General features: G+C 48.5%; 1 protein-coding gene across 2 annotated transcripts in view; it reads right to left on the bottom strand.

Annotated features, from left to right (window-relative positions):
* The window catches only part of PRDM11 (PR/SET domain 11), a 42,048-nt gene extending 23,431 nt beyond the window's left edge, over positions 1-18,617 (bottom strand). For both annotated transcript variants that reach the window (XM_063158850.1, XM_063158851.1), the window contains exons 1-3: positions 18,542-18,617; positions 766-884; positions 288-391 (exon numbers count right to left, since the gene is read on the bottom strand). In XM_063158850.1, coding sequence (XP_063014920.1) covers positions 288-391; positions 766-881 — 220 coding nt within the window. In that variant the 5' untranslated portion in view covers positions 882-884; positions 18,542-18,617. The remainder of the gene's footprint in view (positions 1-287; positions 392-765; positions 885-18,541) is intronic.
* Positions 18,618-20,573: the final 1,956 nt, after the last annotated feature.

Genomic DNA, 20,573 nt, shown 5'->3' with positions numbered 1-20,573 from the left:
TTTCTGAATTCAAGTAATTGTGTTTTCCAGACTCTCAGGGTTTTCCAATGTGCATTTTCATTTGCAACTTTCATGTTTCCTCCTACCTCCCTACTTCTGCCTAGCCCCTTCAGGGACAAGCTGCTTCTGTGCAACAATTTCCCTACCAACCATGCCAGTCTTTTCAGATAAGAATGTAAATTTGCCCTTGGCTTTTTCCCTCCCCTGCTTCCTGCCCCTAACTGACGGGAAGACCAAAGTCTACACAAGCAGCAGTGGTTCTTTTCCCTCACTCATAAGACACTTACACCAGAAATCCACTTGCTGAAAGCTCTTGGTCATGATTACATCCCGTTTCCCTTTCAGTTTCTTGGGTTCCATCTCCATGGACTGTGGGTCAGGCCTTCCAGAGCTGAGGAGGGAATGACAGATGATGTTAACCTAGCAAGATACTGGGACTGCAAACAGAGAGAAGCTGAAGCAATGGGGCCTGACCAACTCCTTCAGTCCCACCACTGTAGCAGAGAAATAACTAAACTTGCCACCCAACCTGCCAAAAGCTGCTGTATCAGATCCTTAAGGCTAAAGCCCACAGCAGGAAATGGCTTCAGCTACAGTAGGTGCACATGAGTAGGCAACCACCCCTGTCAAACACCCAAAGGCAGAAGTCATAAGGAAGAGCTTTAATAACTTCAAGCAGCTCAAGTATATTCCTCAAAACCACCTTTAAGCTGGAAGGTGGAGAGAAGGGGTTAGAGCACATCAGACCAAAGCTCGGCCACATACCAAGGCTGTCCATACTCCTGGTCCCGGTGTGGAGAGCAGGCCTCTGTTTTTATCGTCACCATCTCCCCTAAGGAAGCCTGGGTCTGTATCAAACAATCCTTCAAGTTCTCACTCATGTTCTGAAAAGGAATGAAGGAAGGGAGTAGAAATATGAGCAGCTGAGAAATGACAACCTTGCTCCCCCAGGAACCACGGCCCTCTCCCCCAGGCCGGGATGCAGCCAGTAGATCAGGCTCCCTCCTGGCACCAAGAGTTGCCATCACACACCACAGCACCCACACGTGCACGTGGAAACCTCTTCCTGCACTGGGGAGGGAAGAGCAGTTCACCTGCAGGTCAGGTGAAGAGCATGAGCCATGGAGAATCTGAAGTATGCTTCACAGAGCCCATTAAAAACACACATGGGATTTCCAATACACATGGAATTTATGAGTGATGGGTGTGATATGTTATGGGAACACGGAGCACCACTACCTCAGAGCAAGTCTTTGGGGGCAGAAGGACAAGAAAGGGGAATGCAGATTGGGGCATTGAACCAGGATCTGCCTACAGACCTGACATATGCCAGTCTCCATCTGAGAATAGAATATACTGTACTACACACCTGCAGACAGAGCTTTCTATGTGCTTGGGACACCTCTGAGGAACAGGTAGAGTGCCTACAGCACCCTTCAGGACTCCACCAAGACTAGACAAATCATGCTTGTGATGTTCCTTTACAGCAGCCAGAGCTGAGCCACCACCACCCTTCTGGCATGCAAGGCTGCCATAGTGAAAATGCCTCTCCCTCTGCTCAACACAAGAGCCAGGAGACACTTCACAGAATCATCAATCACTTAACAATGTTTAAGGACAGCAAGCTCCAAAACAATAACACTTCCCTCCCCCTCCCCCTCCCATTGTGGGGTGGTGCTGAAGAGAAAATATACATATGCCAAGTGATAATAATTTGGAATAGATTTAGATTTTTGGAAGAGCCACTAAGCATAAGAGCATCTCAGTTTGAGAAAAGGAATAAATTAGCGTGCTGCTCATCTCTTCATTTGCATTCATCTTAAGACTTCCTCTAAGGCACACTAACTGCTCTCAGGTACCACTCCAGATTGGACAGATTTCACAGTTGCTCCCCAAAAATCCCCTGTGATGGCCCCTTCCATGTCCACTGCCCAATGACATGCTCTGTTATGCTGCATACTTGCAGTGCTGACAGAGGGGCCTCCACAGCTCATCAGATCACTTCCGTCAGGGAATCTGGTGGAAGAGCCCACCCCCATCATGGCTTGGTTCAGGGCATTTCTAAATTCATGTTCACAAACCCCTGAAGACAGGAATTTTTCTTATTCCACACATACTTGTATGGGCCTGAACACCATAGAAGTCTGGTCTGCATTTCTGCCCTATTTACCACAAGAAGGAATGCCATTCCCAACCTCTCTGGCTCTGCTTTGCGCCAAGGGACAAATGATTCGTTTTTCCAATCAAACTTCTCACATGCCAATGTGCAGCCTGAAAGACGTTTATCAAGCCTTTATCAAGGAGTGTTACTTAATACTCATGCAGTGGTCTGAAAGCAAAGCCCCAGCATAAGTACAACTAGACACAGGCAAACACATGCACTTTTAAGCCTTTACAGGATGTCCAAAACAAGACAGATTTTCTTTCAGAATTACCACAGCCATTCAGAAGGAAAGCGACAGTAACGCCAAAGAAGGGCTCATTATTTTGGCAGGCTGAGTCCCTTGTCTGCGCTCTCTGGAGCAAGAGGAAAGCTCTGCAATCCTGTACCCATTTACCAGCAAATGCTGCAATCAGGGCCTACCTGGCCTTCTCAGAGAAGAAAAAGTCTTTTCTGCAAAGTCTGCAGTACAGCAGCTGAAGAGGAAGAAATCTTGGGGAGCAGGAAAACGTTAAAAGACAAGAAGAGATAGGTGTTGCCTCAGAGCTGGTTAGCTGTGGGGCTGGCACTGTCACAGGAAAGGTGGATGCTGCCTGTGGGGCAGATGCTCTCAGTCAGAACAACCACCTGTGTTGGAAGCCTGGCAGACAGGACACCTCAAGTTGAAACACCCATATCCCCCAATCATTCCGTAGGAAGAGATGTGTATATTTGTTTCTGAAGATAAAATGACTTTTCCTTTCCCACTCTTGCCCCATGGAGTCTTACAGAGTGAGAAAAACCCTGTGATGATACAGTTTGACCTCCTGCCAAGAAGGTCACCTTGCTTCCTTCAGCTCTGGTTAAACTACTGCATAGCTCCAAATAAAGGGGAAAAAAGAAGAAAGAAACACTGTGTTTACTTCACACATGAAGCTCTGTGTTTTACTGTATAGCACATTATGCAGCCTGCCCCTCTCCTGGTCCTCCCTGGACTCCCTCCTACTTATCAGCAACATTCCTGTGCAGCACACTGGCAGGAGCAGCACCTTGCACTGAGATAACGCCCTCCCTGCCCCTGCTCAGGATTGCCGTGTTCGTGTCCAAGTGCTGCATTTACTTTCTGGTCACCGTGCCCAGCTGGGGTTCTGTTTTCAGCGAACCACCATGCTGCTGCAAGAGCCCTTGCTCCTGCAGGAGCTCCCAGGCCACCATGCATCCTGCCAGCCCCCCCACATGCTCTGAGTGTAGGTGACTGCTTTAAGAGCGTCACACCACACCTTGCTGTCCCACCCAGCACATACGCACAACCCAAGTTCACCACTAACTCACCTCTTTTCATTACTTGCAACTTGCTCAGATTTTATGTTGCCCACAAACACAATTCAAATTAACTTTGTGCTTTTTTTCCCAGGACACCAACGATCTTAGAACCAAGAGAATCATTTAGGCTGCAAGTGACCTTTAAGATCATCATGTCCAACATAAATCTAGCTCTGCCAAGTCCACCACTAAATCACAGAATCATTTGGGCTGAAAACGACCTTTAAAATCATAAAGTCCAACCATAAACTTAGCACTGCCAAGTCCACCACTAAACCATATCCCTAAGTGCCATAGCTACATCTCTTTTAAATAACTCCAAGAGCTGGGGACTCAACTACTTCTCTGGGTAATTTGTTTTAACACTTGATAACTCTTTTGTAATTTCCAATCTAAACTTACCCTGGTGCAACCTGGAGGCATCTCCTCTCATCCTATCACTTGTTAATAGGGAGAAGAGACCAATTTCTGCCTCTTGATTAGCATTGAGCCAAAAACCCAAAAATTCCCAGCTGAGACTACCACACTACAGCAATGGGGCTCCTTTTGTTGTCACACTGTGACCCTTTATTTAGTCAGGTTTCCTTTTACGTATTGAATCACAGAATGGCTTGGGTTGAAGGGGACCTTAAAGATCATCTAGTTCCAATACCACTGCAGAGGCAGCTTCCATTAGACCAAGCTGCTCAAAGTATCACCCAATTTGGCCTTGAACATTTCCAGGGATGGGCCAGCCACAGCTCCTCTGCGTTCCAATGCCACAACACCCTGACAGTAAATAAATTTTTTCTAATATCTAATCTAAATCTACCCTCTTTCAGTTTAAAGCCATTCCATTCCCCCTTGTACTACTGCCACAAGCCCAGTTAGTCTGTCCCTAGCTTTCTTAAAAATTCCCTTCAAGTACTGAAAGGCAGCAATCAGGTCTCCCTGGAGCCTTCCCTTCTCCAGGGTGAACAATCCCACGTCTCTAAGCCTGTCTTCACAGGAGAGGTGCTCCAGCCCTCTGATCATCTTCATGGCCCTCCCTCCTCTGGACTCACTCCAGTGCGTGTGTGACACAATGAATCATCCCACCTATTTATTCCCGTGACTTGTTGCACAATTCAGTGCATTAAACATGCCAGACTTACCAACAGTTTTACCTTTAGTAAAATTATAGCAACACCAGAAGATCATATTACATTAGAAAAGAACTACTAAAAAAAAAAACCTGTACAGACCGACTATTACAATTAATGCCCCTTAACTCACGACCAATCTAATCCCTATCAGCTGTTATGTTATTTTCTGGAAGCAAACATCAGACTACAGGTAGCCGAGTTTAATTTGCCCAGTTAAACTTAACATTGGCCTACTTGCTTATGAGTAACACACAACATTTTTTTTAAGTCTAACTCATTATACATGCTTTTATTTATTTTTTTTATTTATTTTTAAATTAGCATTCATGGCTCAGAGAGCACTGCTCAGCCAGGCCTTTTAAAACCCCTGGACGCAAGCAAGCCAGAATAGCAAACTTTAAAATGTACTGCTGTAGTAGCTGCTATTTGCTAATTTCCCAAGCTACTGTTACAACACAGAGCATTACACTGCTGCTGTAACACCTTCTAGCTTGTCTTCCAGGAAAAAAAAAAATGACATTTCTCCAGTTCCAGACCTCAGCAAATGACCGTGCTTTTAGGACTCTTAGCTTCTGATGTATTCAAAGTGGTGTTTAATTTTTCTCAATTTCACTGCTCATTAGTTTCTCTTTATTGTCATTTCTCCACCTCCTTTAGCTTTCTACAGCTATAAGAGTCTAGTACACATTCTGCAGTTTTCACTCCCTCCACTTCATTGTTTTGGGGTTTTCTTGGCATTTTTTACAAGTGTGTTTGTTCTAGCACCTAAATATGAAGAGCCTCTGAAGATTTCAGATGATGAGGAGAAGCGCCATGTAAGCACAAGAACAGCAGCTCCTTGGTTACTGCTGAGGGTATTCCCAGGGCGTACTTGGCCTCACCTGTGCATGTCTCTGTGCCTACCAGGACATTTAGCCCTCCCAATGTTCAGTGGGCACACAGCCTACTGCAACGTCCTAGCAGCATGTCAGCAAGGCCAATCCCTGGTCAGAGAGATGCTGTGATGATCCAGGTGCTGTCTGCACACAGCATCAAGTGCTTTGGATAGCAAAGGCAGTTGTGCACAGTGGTCCTTGGCAAATCCGGGACACCATTGTGACTGCTACAAATCCCAAGAGGCATCCCTGGATCATCCCTGGGTTCACAGGCAGTGCCACATAACCCCTCCTGTTTTCTTTACAAAGCAGGCACGTTTCTGGATGACACACATTAAGATCTCCAGTGGCTCTGCCATATTGCTCAAAATCAGGGAAGTAGAAAACACAAGAACATCTGAGCTATTAATCTCCAGTGCAGGACAAAACCTCCAAATGGGGTTAAGCATGAACAAACCTGTGAATTCCTGTCCTCAAGTATGCTGCCTTTATCACTGCCACTCTTGTAGTTATTAGTTAACAGTCACAGGCTCTTATCTGCATGGATCAGCCTCCAAAACAGAGCTTTAATTTTACATTTTACTGGCAGGTTTCCCAGACTGGGACATTCTTTCATGTGAAACAGCCATATAGGAATCCATCCCCTCCTCAGCACACAGCTCCTTCACTCAACTTCTCACTGCTGACCTTCTGGAGGTCATCCCCTCTTCTTTTAAGGCAGATCTTGCATAGCTCGTACCACATTTTAAAGGCCCACGGTGAAAAATGGACATGAGTTCGTATGCTTTTTCTACAGCTGCATATTATTACCAGAAATAGTAAACCAGAACAGTCAGCTACTGACAAGCTGAGAACAGGGAATAAAGCACAGCATTCAAGGCTCTGAGCTGCCCCCCACACAGCCACGGAAGACCCAGGCTGACCGTTCTCCTTGAGGTGAAAGCCCTTACCAAGGTCCTCGGCCATGCCAACCACTTCAGGTCACTTCATGAAGTACCAGTTGGCCATGCAGTTCATGCTTACAGCCAGCACAGACTGAAAGATCAAAGATCCCACAAAGCAAGAGGGACAACCAGCTTGCTCAGAGGATGACCACTGTCCACAGACAGATAAAAGCCAATGCTCTACTGGGAAAATTGGTTTTGCCTAGATGGTTGCCACAGCACTTTCCCCACAAAAGTACAACATTTTTGTGGGTGAGGCTGTCCTCCACCTGGGGGTGCAGGGGAGCAGTGCCCCGGCACAGCAAAGGTTGGTGGCAGCACGGCAAGACCCCATGACCTGTCCGCCAGCCTGCTGCAAGGCCAGGGCTCCTCTCTGATGGCCACAGAGCAAGGCTGAATGCAGCCAGCACATCTGACAACAAGCTGAAGCAGTCACAAATTCACACCTAATTAGTGAAAGTTATAGGTCACGCATGATGTAGGATTTGAGCAGCCATGGATTGTGACCAGGACTTGTTTAACTCATTGTCAATTACTCCACTACACTCAGAAGCCATAAATTTACCAGAAGTATGAAATATTTTGTTTGCGTTTCAGATTCTGAAAACACTTGAAGGAGGTCAGGACTACAAGATAGATACCTGCAAACGCCACCAGTTTTTCTGCAGCTTTCTGAAGAAGGTTGGAGAGTAAGCTTCAAAACAACAAAACCTAAACCTGTTATACAGCAGGGAAGGCTGAGAGTTTCCACTGGTTCTAACTTGCCCAAGATCAGTAACTGACATGACAAACAGAATGGGGTGCCACAACACCAAATTCCCACTGCCCTCCTCGCTGCAGATAAGTTGGGAAGAGGGAAATTCTGGTTTGGCAACCTGGAACTCCTCCTGTAGTCTCTAATGGATGTGAGATGAGTTCGCACTGTCACTCTTACATGATTCATTGGCAAAATGTTATCAAAACCTTCCATGATCTGCTTCATGACAGACGTATTTCAGAGGGGGAAGAAGACAGAAAAGCTCTGAAATAACCCCTGAACCAATCTTAAGTTTGTTTTATGATGGCTTCTAGTGAAGATGGAACATACTGATAAATACTTTACAAGATTTGTCACAAAATTCTGTGTTGTAGTCTCAGAGCATTTGCCCTTTGTTGATCTCAGAGAGAGTAAGAAAAGGATCCACGTGCTGGTCCATGCACTGTCATGCATCAGCACAGCCTATGCAAAGCAGGTATAACTTGATGCACCTTCTCCATGTTAAGTATTGAGTAAGGACTCAAACAAGCAGGATGCTGACAATGTAAAGCCCCCCTAAAAATGCAGCCTAAAAGCCTCTGAAACAGTGCAACATGCCACAGAACCAAGGCAGGTAGTTACTGCAGTTGAAATAATACAAAAGTGACTTGCATTTTTAAATCTCACAGAATCACAGTTTCAGGATAGAAATGAGAATTAGGACAATCTGACTGACACCCCTTATGTCCCACTCCTTTCCTTTTAGCCCTCAAAAAGGACAAAATCTCCATCTGAGACTAGCAAGAGGAAGAGAAGCCAACGTTCCATGAGTTTATCTCAGTTGTTAATCCTCATCACAGACAAGTCATATGTGATTCTTTTTAGTTCTGGGCACCAGGAAAGAGTTCTTTTAAAGGGCCCTGGAACCTGATGGGAAAGGGTGAAATACCCAGCATGCTGGGACACTGCTTTGAGCAACTGGAAAGAATTGCTTCCCAGGTTAATGGCTGTAATAAACTTCACCATCTTTGGTCAGAACCACCAGTTGCACTTCTTTGCCTCTGGCTTCAACATAAATATATACCTACATTTATAAAGTTAAAACAAACAGACACAAAGCCCCAGTACTAAAACTAGATGTTATTTTACCATTTTTCTCCCTAAGGACAGAATAAGAGTACAACTAAGTGGCAGCTGTGAGCCTTCTTCCTTAAGGCACTACTGAAAGGTGTTTGGATAGCAATAGTGATAAGGACTGAATAAAACCACATACAGAGCTGAGCCCTAGATATGTAGCCATGCAGTATCTTCTCAGCTTTCCAACAATTTGTATCATTCCTCTGTGTAACTCTTCCAATTTTCTCTGTATTACTTCAAGATGCTGGCACTAGAAAGCCACGCTGATGTAATACTGATTCTGAAGTAAATATAAAGTTTACAGATGTAAAACTACCTCCTTACCCTAATTCATTTCCACCCTGCTTGTGTCTGAAATCATGGCTGTCTTTTCTCGCTAGGACCTGGCACAGAAAGCTCCCCAGGGCTGCCTGCCCATTCTGATCCCCACGCTCTCACATGGGGACTGCTCAGGACACAGCCTCCCTTCAGAGATCACGTTCAGGACATGCCTTTCCAGGTTCATAAATCTCCACTTGTCTGCGTGAAAATGACTTGGTTTCAATAATCTCATTTACCAAACAAACTGTGTTACACTGTCCTGCCCCTATCAACAGCTACAATTCACCAAACATGTTTCATCTACCCAGTTTGCCAGTGATGAGTCATGTCTTCTGCATCACTGAGTAAGTGTCAGGCAGAACTGGCTTCTCCCTTCCCCTTATCTGAAGAGAAGGGTCATCAACTCTACTTCTTTGAAAACACAGCCTCCTCATATCATATTGCAGAGACTCTTCTGTAAAATGATCAAGCTCTAGCTTAAAATAGATGGATTATTTGCTCCCCTCATCTAAGCTGGCAATGCCAGAACCACGATCTTTTGATGTTGAGAAGGTATTTTCTACATTCATCTTAAAGTCAATTCTCAAACAGTTGATTTATTAGTGCGCTAGTACTGTCCTTCAGCTTATAGTATCCTTCATCCCCCTTACTCTTTATACTGCCACTTCAGCTTATTTATTGTATGCTGGTTCTCTGTCAGTCACTAACTTCACTTCCTAAGCCACATGTATTTTATTGATATTCTCTGGCATTGGATATTAATTGGGTTCTTACACACTGAATTAGCTGCCTTTTACATGTAATTATATATATCACATATAGAGACATGTCTTTAAACCAACAGTAAACTTCTCCAAGAACAAAATCAAACCGTTTTAAGAAGTACAAAACACTTTCCCCAACACCAATTTTCAGGCATGAATAACTTTATATTTTCCCAGGATTGGTGTCATGCTACCCAGCTTTTATTTTCCCAGGCCATCCACTTGGCAATTTTCAAAACTGTCCCAACACAATCACTCATTCAGTCTCCTGTATTTGCTGCGATCCACCAAGACTGATTAGAAGTGAACATGAGCAAGCTAGAGACCTCCTCTCACTCATCCAGTACTCACTATACTTCAAGGGAATGTGCTTTTATCCTTAGCACAGCTGCCAGCAAAACTGCTCACCAACAGGACCCCACGCTACGCAACTCCCATGTGGGTCCCTGGATTCTGACTTGTAGCCCTCAACTTCTGAATAATGAACTTATCCTTCCCTTGCCGCTGGCCCAGCTGTCACTCAAGGGCACACAGTTCAACAAAGGGAAGCAGAGATGTGAATTTACTGCCCAAATGACCTTTTACTCTCATTCATGGACAGACAGAAAAGCTGGAGAGAGGAAGTGTTTGGTAGGGACATAACAGGCTGGGCCACTCTCACACTCCTGCTCTTCTGCTGTGCTGGGAGAGGGAAAAGACACTGGAGTGTCTTTAATGTTTTATAAAGCACATGTAGGAAATTCAAAATGCCCTGGTGAGGTCCAGCCAGCATCACTGTGCACCTGGGACCCTGCCACATAGCACTGAGCCTGCCACCCCATCGCCCACAGGGAGGTCACATGCACCCAGAAGACCCCTGCACCTCTGCAGGCTGGTCAGCCTAAAAATTGTTGTAGATGAGCAACAGTAGTGATTCATGTATTTCAACAATGATGGAGGTAAAAAGGGAAAGGGAAGGTGTGGAGGTGGGCAGGAAACAAACCCCGGACATTAGTTTCTAAATAGCAGACGTGGCTATTCTGGCTAGCAAACTTCCACTTTAATTTCTAACCCACAGAGATGGGAAATGATTCATGAAAAATCAACAGGATAAAATTAGCTGGAAGGCAGAGGGATAATTCATGCAACCCAACCGTCATGGGCTGAAGTGCCAGCACTACCTGGCATTTCAGCCTCTGTTGCCCTTCAGTCACTGGCACCTGGCCAGCAATCAGCTCTACATCTATTTCCTTAGTGTCAAAATTAGCCCCTCTGAAAGCACATCCATCTTCTAACAAGATGGCCTTTCACTCAACACTTTTCCAGAAGTTCCAGCTTTTCCTTTCTTTTAGAAAGAAAGATTGCCTGCAGTATGCTGTCTCTTTCTTCCACTGGTGAATGTTTAGTGGTGTCAGAAGACCAAATGGATGAACAGGCTTGTGCACACGTCTATGAGCCATGGCCAAGCTATCCACTAAAATCAAACTGCCCCAGCAACTCAGAAAATTCAGCGCATTTTGCCAGAGCTCCTTTTTCCTGCACAAAACCAACAACCCACTCAGCAACAACAACCACATGCTGGTCTGCCTTTACATACACCAGTGTTTTTTTATAAGACTGCTGCTAAACTCTGTCAGGAATCACAAAACACGATTTCACTCTTGATACAGTCACATGACAGAAAGTTTCTTGAGCATACTGTTACTTACAAATCACAACCCAAAGCTCTTTACCCCAAAGGCTGATGAGAAACTTCCACTCCTACAAGAGACATCTGGACTTCCAGAAGGCAGCTGGTTATTGGACAATGCCCCCTCTCACCACCCAACTCAAAAGGTGAAATCGTAAAGCTTCTGGAGCACCAATACCTCTAGGCAGACAGTTTCAGGTGCAGGGGAATCTCCATTCCATTGGGACCTATGAGTACAGATGTAAAATAAAGCTAAAATCCTGCTTTGGCACCATTTATCTAGTTGGTGCCTGTTTCTGTGAAAGGATGTTACAGAACAGTTCCTCTCTGCTTGTTGCAGTAGTTTCACTCTATTTAGACTTCAGGACACAACAGGCAGCTCCTTTCTTTTTACTTGTTCAGCAAACAGGGAAAGAGTATGTGGGAGAAAATGAAAAGGTAGGAGGAGATCTTACTTTCACTCATTCCCAAAATTCTGACCAACTAACCCAGTCCTTTAAAAGCACTAACAAACACAGCAGGCAAAATGAGAACACATCAACTGTTCCACAAAATGCACAGGAAGCAAAAGCAAGAGCAGTATTTATTTCTCCTCATTTGTACCCTCTTGCAGGCCATTAGGAAGATAAGATCTCACAGCACAACAGACATTATTCAGAGCTGGTAAATCTGTCTACAGGTTAGGGACTCATGTTACACGGCTTGGATGAGCAGTGGTTGAGCATGGGTCACACCGACCCCCTTTTCCTTGGGGCAGGCAGCAGGCCAGATACTCCCAGTGTCAGATCTGCCAAGAAACCAGATATCCGTGTGCTGAATTCACCACCACCACGATTTGATCTGCACATTCCCTTCCATACAGAGAGAGGGGTGTTCAGACCGTGTATATCCTAACACAGCTAACCAGAAAAACATTTCAGCAGGGGCCAAGCACTTCTGGTCTATACGTGCAGTCTTCTACATAAAGGTACTGGGATGCACAAAAATACCTGGAGCTTTACACTACAGACATTTTTAAAACACTGATTATCAGAAGCACGGAAAGAGCCCAAGAACTCATTCAATTCCAGTCCAAAAAGCAGAGGGAGCATGTCAGAATGACTTCACATGTGCAAGTCACTAAGGGACTACAAACATTCACCAACTATCCTAGAAGAATTCAAAAGAAACATCTCAACACCTGACTAGTAATGAGAGCTGGATAATAAAAACACCCAGCCAATCACTAGTTAACTCCACCACAGCTAGAGAGGACACATTGGCATCTGTCTCAGCACATCCAGGAGATGCAGTAAGTGGATCTGCTGTTCTGGAGCTACCACCTTTAGAAAGCAATGCAGCATTAGCTGCTGGGACTTTGCGGTGAGGGTCAGGCACCTCTACACCCACACAGCGGCCGGCCCCGCTGGTGACATGTGGTAGAATTTTCTAGGAAAAAAGCAACTTAGAAACATACAATTCATAATAACGTTGTCTTTACAGTCACAAAGGGAAGAGAAAATTAGTAACTTAAAAGCTTCTAGTCTTCAAAAGCTGATTGAACTAATTTGGTCTTGGAAAAGATAATCAGCAAGCTTAGGTGTGAAACATGACAACTACAGAATATATTTTATTGCTCATAAAAGCATGCTTCTGTGTCATCAGTATGGATTTTTTCCTCAGTCAGTTTTCCAAGTGTTTTCAATAATTTCCCCTGAATTGATAAGAGGACTGTACTCTGCAAACTGTGGTGTATTTAGCATTCTCATTAGCATTTCCAAACAAGGAATCTCCAAGTCAAAGAAAGAGCAGACCACATGAAGTACCCCAGCAGCATCAGAAGAAAACAAATTAAAAAAACCCAAACAGCAAATCCCCTTGATATACATAGACATGAGGAAATCAAGTTTTATACAAATGAAAGGTGTAAAGAGGAACATACTGGGTCAAACTTAGGATGTCTTTCAAGGAAGATGCTGTGAACACTTAGTTTCAAGTCTGCAGTTGAAGGTACACATTTAACTCCACCCAGAATATTATGATGCAGTTTATATGATACATTTTCAAAATAAAGCTTCATTGTACTAAAAGAGGAAAGCACTAGAAAATATTTCATATTGATTATCAGCCTGCAAATGACTGATCGTCCTGACCAATACCAGCTCCAATTAGCAGCCTTCAACACTCTGAAAGGGTGTTAGTGGAGGACCACTGGAATTGTGTGTCCTAGGCGCCCTGATCCATAGTCAGGAGCCTGGAACCAGTGCCTGTAGCCCACAGAGATGACCTGGCTGGGGGACCAGCACAGGATGCTCAGTGCTCAGTGCGCAAGGCAGGAGCACTGCTGGCTCTCAGGGAAGCTAATTACAGCAACCCTAGAGCTGCTCCGTGAGTTAATCCCCCACATCACCTCCCATGAACTTTTACCACTCTGTCCTTATACATCTCGCCCACTACCCACAGCCAGGTTTCCACGGGCAGAAACCAGCCCCAGCTGACAGCAGCACAGGCAGCAAGGCAAGTGCTGGGAGTGGCAGCCCCAGCAGGGCTTGATGCCAAGGCTTTGGAACAGCAGCCGCTCCTCTGGGACAAGTCACTACAGGCGAAGGAAAACCAGCCTTGCTGAAAAGCCAATGCCTGAGGAAGGGAGAAGAAAGGGGCTAGAGAAAGGAATCCATTTATCAGAGCATGCTCAAATTGGACAACGTGGCTTATGACAGACCCTTCTGGTGGGCCCCTTACTGACGGCTGTCCATGAGCGAGGGACTGCATTGAAACAGTTCTGCAGTACACATTACTGATTGACTGCTGGAGGCTGCCAGTTTCTGCAGCTTAAACCTTAAATTATATCTATAATGCTTTTACCTTCTGACTGCAGAGGAACTGTCCTGAGCCTGAGTACTGCCTCCCAGTCTTGCAGAGAGAAGTGCCCTTTCAGCAACAGCTCTGAAGGATACAATTATCCTGCCCCCACAAATGGAGCCATGACCAAGAAACACAACAGCAAAGTTTTAAGTGTCAATATTTTGAATTGTTTGACTGTCTCTGCAAAAAACATATGTTCTTGCAATTATGTGAAGAGCTTGGGATGGAAGTTGGAAAAATGCCTGTGCTAGTACCACCACCTTCAATTCTAGCTGAACTTCAAAGCCCAGGTGCAGAGGACAGTGACCAGACATCTAAAAAACCAAATGGAAAATGTCTTTCTAGTTGCCAAGTCAAAATGTTCCCCTTCATCTCTGCTTTTTTACTCTCAATTCTCCCCGACTTTTCCATCAGTATTGTCCCTCATGTGGTGGGCATTAAAAGAAAAACTTCTCCAGCATGGGATACTTGTCCTGTTCCCCTCACCAGGTTTCCTTTCCATACACCTTGGTTACCTCTACTTTTCAAATATGCCACATGATTGCTGTATTTTCCATTGCTCTTTGGCCTCCTGTACCTGCAAAAGTCTTCCCTTCCAAAGCACTTTTTCCTCATCTTCTTTCCTAAGATGCCATACAGGACTGCATGAACCTCTCACCTTGTCCTCTGCTTTTCTTAGGGTGGTTGGACTTGCTACTGGAATCCACTTGCACAGACAAGTTTAACTAGCAGGAATTCCTGAAAAGCCACATTTTACTGTGTAGCTTTAGAAGGAACATTTCTCTAGAGACTTTATTTAAAAACACCTTTGGTAGCAGAGAAGAGGTCATAGGGAGAACAGAAAACCCTGTGAAATTAAAGCCTGATGATGCAGAGGCATCAGTGCAAGAGGAGGCACTAGAATTGTCTGCAGCTGCACAAGAGCTCAGCTCCAAGAAACTTCACCCGCTACGAGCAAGCCTCAGGCAGGAGCACTGTACAGCCACACTTAAAATGGGAAACGCCACGAGCATGACGAGGGGTGAACGTGAAGCAGTAAAGCCAGCATCCCACAGCAGGGCTGCCCACTTGCAGGCCAGCAGGAAATCAATGCCAGAGGATACTGCGTGTGCTGACTGCCCTTCACTGGCTATGCCTGTGCCTCAAGCTCCCAGCCCCGGGGTCTGAAGGCTCTGTGCTCAGGTGAGAGAACAGATCAGACAACTCAGCACTGATGCAATCATGCAAACCCTGATGCGTATCCAGCTGACTCCAGATTTCTTAAAAAGCCAGAAAGCTGCAATGCAAACTGAAGAATAAAAGTGGTATTTTCTTGTTTTTGCTTTACTTAGGAAAATCACAGATCTCGGGTACACATATTCCCAGTTCTGAGGAAGCATCAGAAGTTCCCACCTGCACTTACTCTACTGGAAACAACAGTCACTACTTCTCACTGGTGCTTCTTCAGATCAAGTTTTAGCACCTTATCTCTTTGTTCTAAAAGTCCCCAAGTTAACCTATACCATTACTATTTCGTTATCAAATAAAAAAACAAACGCAAACCATTCTTTTTTGGGATGTTCTCCATGCAAATCTTCACACCCAACACCACTGGATTGGCAGTAAGTATTTTAAATATGCTACCCCAAAATGTCACAAATATTAGGCAGCATTTTAAAAATGGGAATGGTTTAGTAGCACCAAGGGACAGGCCCTGCTAACAGCAACTTTAAAAATAGAGAGTTAGGTAAAAGCATATACTTCTCTTGCATAAATGAACATGGGAAAAAAAAAAAAACCCTTAAAACCCCACACTCCATTTGGGAATTAACCAGCATGAGAAACAAAAAAGAATATTTAAAAAAAACACTTAAAGATAAAGTGTACATGGCACTATCCATAAAACGACCAAACACCTCTCTTGCCTGGGCTTGTTGTATTTCTCATTGATATAGACACTTTGATTCCTGACTCAGAGTGGCAACTTCACTCCCCACAATGCCTGTATCCCCCTGATCGCAAAGCCAGCCAGCTGCAGAGCAGGAGCCCTCCTGCTTCAGGCTCCTCATGCAGTGTTCACCACCTTTACATCGCTCCTACCAATTTCAAGCAGTTCCATCACTTTCCAGCAAGCAATACGAGAAACAAGCTGCCCCCAGCCCATCCCAGTAAGATGGACCTTGCATCAGTTCATAAAATACCAGGTTTTAAAGAAGTCCTTGCTTTTGCCCTCATTATTTAAAATCAGGTACTATCCTCACAATAACCTTTACTTGTTAAAAAAATGGAAGTAATTGCTATCAGTGAGCAATAAGGCTCACAATAAGAATCCCCCACAAACTGCACTAGAATGCACCATGCTTCATGCGTGGTCCACAAAGATGCCAGAGGAACAACAGCCCAGTATCCCAAGACCCAAGTCTGCTCCAAAGCCAGCACTGAGTCAGGAGCCTCAGGACCTCCTTCATGCTCCACAAACAGCTGGAAGGAGCAGCAGCCTTTGACACGACTCCTGGGCAGGAAAGAAAAACAACGTGTCCCAGTACTGCTGCTCCACGCCACAGTGAGATCAGTCAATCCAGCATCTAGCCAAGAGCCAAACTTTGGCATCTCCCATGGCTACCTCAAATCCCCCCTCATGAGTGGTTCCAGCAGCCAACCCCTCCTTTGCCAAGGCAGTCCTTGGCCATATCAACATTTGAGCTCTTTGCAGGCTGCATGTATTTCAAGGGCTCCATGCCACTCAGCTCTGTGCTAAACTATTCCTTCCTTGGTCCAAAAGCACCCCTTGCAAGAAGCAAACACCCATCATCTCAATACTTTTGTTTCTGACTGCAGCTTGCACTTGAAAAGCAAAAGCAGTTTATACACAATTCATTAGACTCATTTCCCTTTCCACTTTCACTGCTTATAATCTGGGTCATTAGACAAACAGAAATTTAGGGGGTGTGAAGCACAACCCAGGCAGTGACCCTGTGCTCTGCCAGTCTCACAGGGAGTTAAACCTTGCTGGCAGGACTGGATCCAAGGGGCTGCTGGATATTTCAGGCTGGGGTTCCTCTGCTGCTCAACAAACCGCTGCACACACCTGCAGAACTGGAAAACAATCCTATCTTACAGTTAGGGTGGTGTTTTTTTAAGCTGGTTCTGCCAGTTCTCCTCCCACTAATGAGAGGCATTAATCACAGGAAAAAGAGGAAGCAACAGTGAGCCAACAGTTTTGCCCACAGGCCAGATTTTCTTTTTTTTTAAATGATCCGAAAAAGGGACTCTGGAGGCATCTTCCATTTCCCTCTGAAATATAAGCGCTATAGCACCATTTGCAAAGAAACTTGAGAAATTCTGTAACTTTAAAAAAAACCCCAAACCCACAGAGGGAAGAAGGCCCAAGAAGGTGCATCTGGAGTTTTTCAGCGCGAGTTAAGAGAGCATCCCGGCTGAGAGGTGCAAGGGCAGCTCAGCCCGAGCTCTGCGCAAGGGGCGTGAGCAATGCCACGAGGGTCGTGCCAGTGTCCCACGGGGTGTGCCCGCATCTCGCAGCCGGGGTGCCCGTGTCTCCGCGGGTGGAGGTGCCCGTGTCCCCAGGGGTGGGTGTGCCCGTGTCCCTGGCGGTGGGGGTGCCCGTGTCCCGCGGGTGGAGGTGCCCGTGTCCCCAGGGGTGGGTGTGCCCGTGTCCCCGGGGGTGGGGGTGCCCGTGTCCCCGGGGTTTGGGGTGCCCGTGTCCCCGGGGTTTGGGGTGCCCGTGTCCCCGGGGTTTGGGGTGCCCGTGTCCCCGGGGCTGTGCCCGTGTCCCCGGGGGTGGGGGTGCCCGTGTCCCGCGGGTGGAGGTGTCCGTGTCCCCGGGGGTGGAGGTGCCCGTGTCCCCGGGGCTGTGCCCGTGTCCCGCGGGTGGAGGTGTCCGTGTTCCCGGGGGTGGGGGTGCCCGTGTCCCGCGGGTGGAGGTGTCCGTGTCCCCGGGGCTGTGCTCGTGTCCCCGGGGGTTGGGGTGCCCGTGTCCCCGGGGCTGGAGGTGCCCGTGTCCCCGGGGCTGTGCCCGTGTTCCCGCGGGTGGAGGTACCCGTGTCCCCGGGGGTTGGGGTGCCCGTGTCCCCGGGGCTGTGCCCGTGTCCCCGGGGGTTGGGGTACCCGTGTCCCCGGGGGTTGGGGTGCCCGTGTCCCCGGGGCTGTGCCCGTGTCCCGCGGGTGGAGGTGTCCGTGTCCCCGGGGGTGGGGGTGCCCGTGTCCCCGGGGCTGTGCCCGTGTCCCCGGGGGTGGGGGTGCCCGTGTCCCCGGGGCTGTGCCCGTATCCCGCCGCCGCCGCCCGGGAGCGCCCCGCCCCCGCGTTCCAATGTGGCGCGCGCCCGCCCGCCCCCGCCGCCCATTGGCCGCCGGCCGCGTCAGTCGCGGCCCCGCTGGCGGCCGCGGGCGGGGCGGGGGGGCCGGGCGGGCGCAGCCGCGGCGCGGGCGGGAGCGGCGCGGCGGGAGCGGCGGGGACGGGCCGGGCCCCGCGCAGCCCGCCCCGAGGGGGGAAAAGCGGGGCGGGCGGGGAAGGGGGGGGCGATACCTGTGCCCGCGGGTCTTCGCCGCCGCCCCACCCGCTGCGGGCACCCCTCGGCCGGACCTCCCCCCCCGGGCTGGGACGGGTTTCCCCCCGCGCTCCGCAGCCATTTTCGTGGCCACCTTGGCTACCAGCGAGGCTGACTCACCTCGGCACTGCGGGCGCGGGGAGCCCGCCTCGGCGTCGGGGGGCCCGCTCCGCCCGGGAGGGGCGGGGGGAGCCCGGCTGGCTGCGCCCTCCCACCCCGCCGGCCCCGCTGGCTAGTCCCAGGCGAGGACGGGTCCCGGGGCCGGGCCGGGCTCGGCGGAGGCGGCAGCGGCGGCTCCCTCCCTCCCGGCCGTGACCACCATCTTATTAGCACAGGAAATGACATGGAGAACGGAAGAGAGGGGCGTTCGGGGGCCGAGCCCGGGGACCCCCCGAACCGGGGGGAGGCGCCGCCGGCCCGCCCGGCCCGGCCCGGCCCGGCCCGCGGAGGCTCTCCCGGGGCCGCGGCATTCCCGCTTTCCTTCCAAATACCCGCGGTGGGAAAAGAGGAGGGGAAAAAATAACAAAAAGAAACCCCAAAAGCCGCATACAGCTAGGGGGGGGGAAAGCACCAAAAAACAAACGCAGAAGAAGCCGAGCAAGCCCAAACCGCCCGCGGTTCCCACCTCCTGCTCTGGAGCCTGCGAGTTCCGCGCGGAGCTGCCGGCGATCAGCGCCCGCGGCCGGCCGGGGGCTCGGGGGGGCTCTGGAGGACAAAACCCGCCCGGACGGCCCGCGGGCACCGCGCGGGGGGAGTCGCCGACCGAGGGGGCCCGTCCCGGCGGAGCCGCCGGGCTACCCCCGGGCGCTGCCGCGGCCACCACCTGCCGCCGCCCGGCAGCCGCCGCGGCGCCCCGCGGAGGGGGACCCGGCCGCCCGCCCGCGCCCTCGGGGCCTCCCGCCTCCGGGGCACGGCGGCCAGACGTGACCCCCGCCCGCGGCCGTGCCCCGGGGCTCCCTCGCCGGCCGCGGCCGGAGGCGGAGTTGCCCCGGGGCGGGCGCCCGTTCCCCCGGCAGCACCCCGCGCCCCTGCCCGCCCGGCGGGAGCCTCATGCTCCTCCGCGGGAAAAAGTGAATGAGAAGACGCGCTGTTTCCCCGGCGCTCGGAGCTCGATCATATTTCAGATTACCCCCCCCCCAAAAAGTAACCCACCCAACAGCAGCAGTAACAACAAACCCTACCCTCGAGCTCTGCGCAGAAATTGCGGGCAACATGACGGATGACAAAAAGTAGGCACAATTTAATAAACAGAGGAAGCGTGTCTCACCAATAAAACAAAATCTAAATAAAAACCATCTGCAAGCATTAAATTTGAAACAATGCAAACTCTTCAGCTGCTTTGCCAAAAGAGGCACAACGGGGGGTAAAAAGAGGAATGGATAAATAGCCATAATTTTCCAGTTCCTTCAGTTGACAATGGACTTGTATGCAAACAGGGTTGTGGTGACAATGTGCCCGATTGGATTCTTGGAACTACTTCCCATTTTCTGTAGCCCTGAGAAACACCGTTTTCTGCGGTCCTGAGAAATAAATTCTCTCTTGATACTCTCCACTCTGAAGTGCCTACTATACTAAGTTGGTGTAAAGAAGAGAAAAATTGAGTGAGGACAAAACCCAAAAACGTTTATAGCCCAAGCAAAATAGAGGCCTGCTTCTGCCATCCTGGAGCTGCTTCCACTGCTCTCACTGGGCGTTGCGGGGTGGCAGAGCTTCAGGGTTAGGTCTTGACGTACCACTTAATTTAAATTGGCAAAACAACAAGGAAGGTAATCAACTCAGCTTCAAAATAAGCTCTTTGCAAAAGCAGCCAGTGTGGCACAGATGATTATTTGGGAGTTCAAATGAGTATCAGTCCTCAGATGTCCAACTCTAGTTTGCTTTTTGTTCCCCATTTCTAACCTCTGGGGAGAGGATTCGTTCTCAGAGGAGAAGCGTGCGGTGTCATTTTACCCCTTCCAGTAACTGCAGATAGATGGACTTTGAGGCACTTGCACTTGCCTTGGAAAGACCATAAGCTGTCAGCACCTTCAGACTCCTCAGAAATATTAGAGATCCTAATAGAGCTGCCCTAGTTTGCAGTTTCTGTCTGTGTGCTGAAATGTGTGAGAACACTCAACTGGCATTAAGTGCAACAATGGGTTTGTAAATATGA

The sequence above is a fragment of the Melospiza melodia genome, chromosome 6 (genome assembly GCF_035770615.1).
Source record: "Melospiza melodia melodia isolate bMelMel2 chromosome 6, bMelMel2.pri, whole genome shotgun sequence".
Lineage (NCBI taxonomy): Eukaryota > Metazoa > Chordata > Aves > Passeriformes > Passerellidae > Melospiza > Melospiza melodia.
This window is presented reverse-complemented; position numbering and strand designations above follow the sequence as displayed.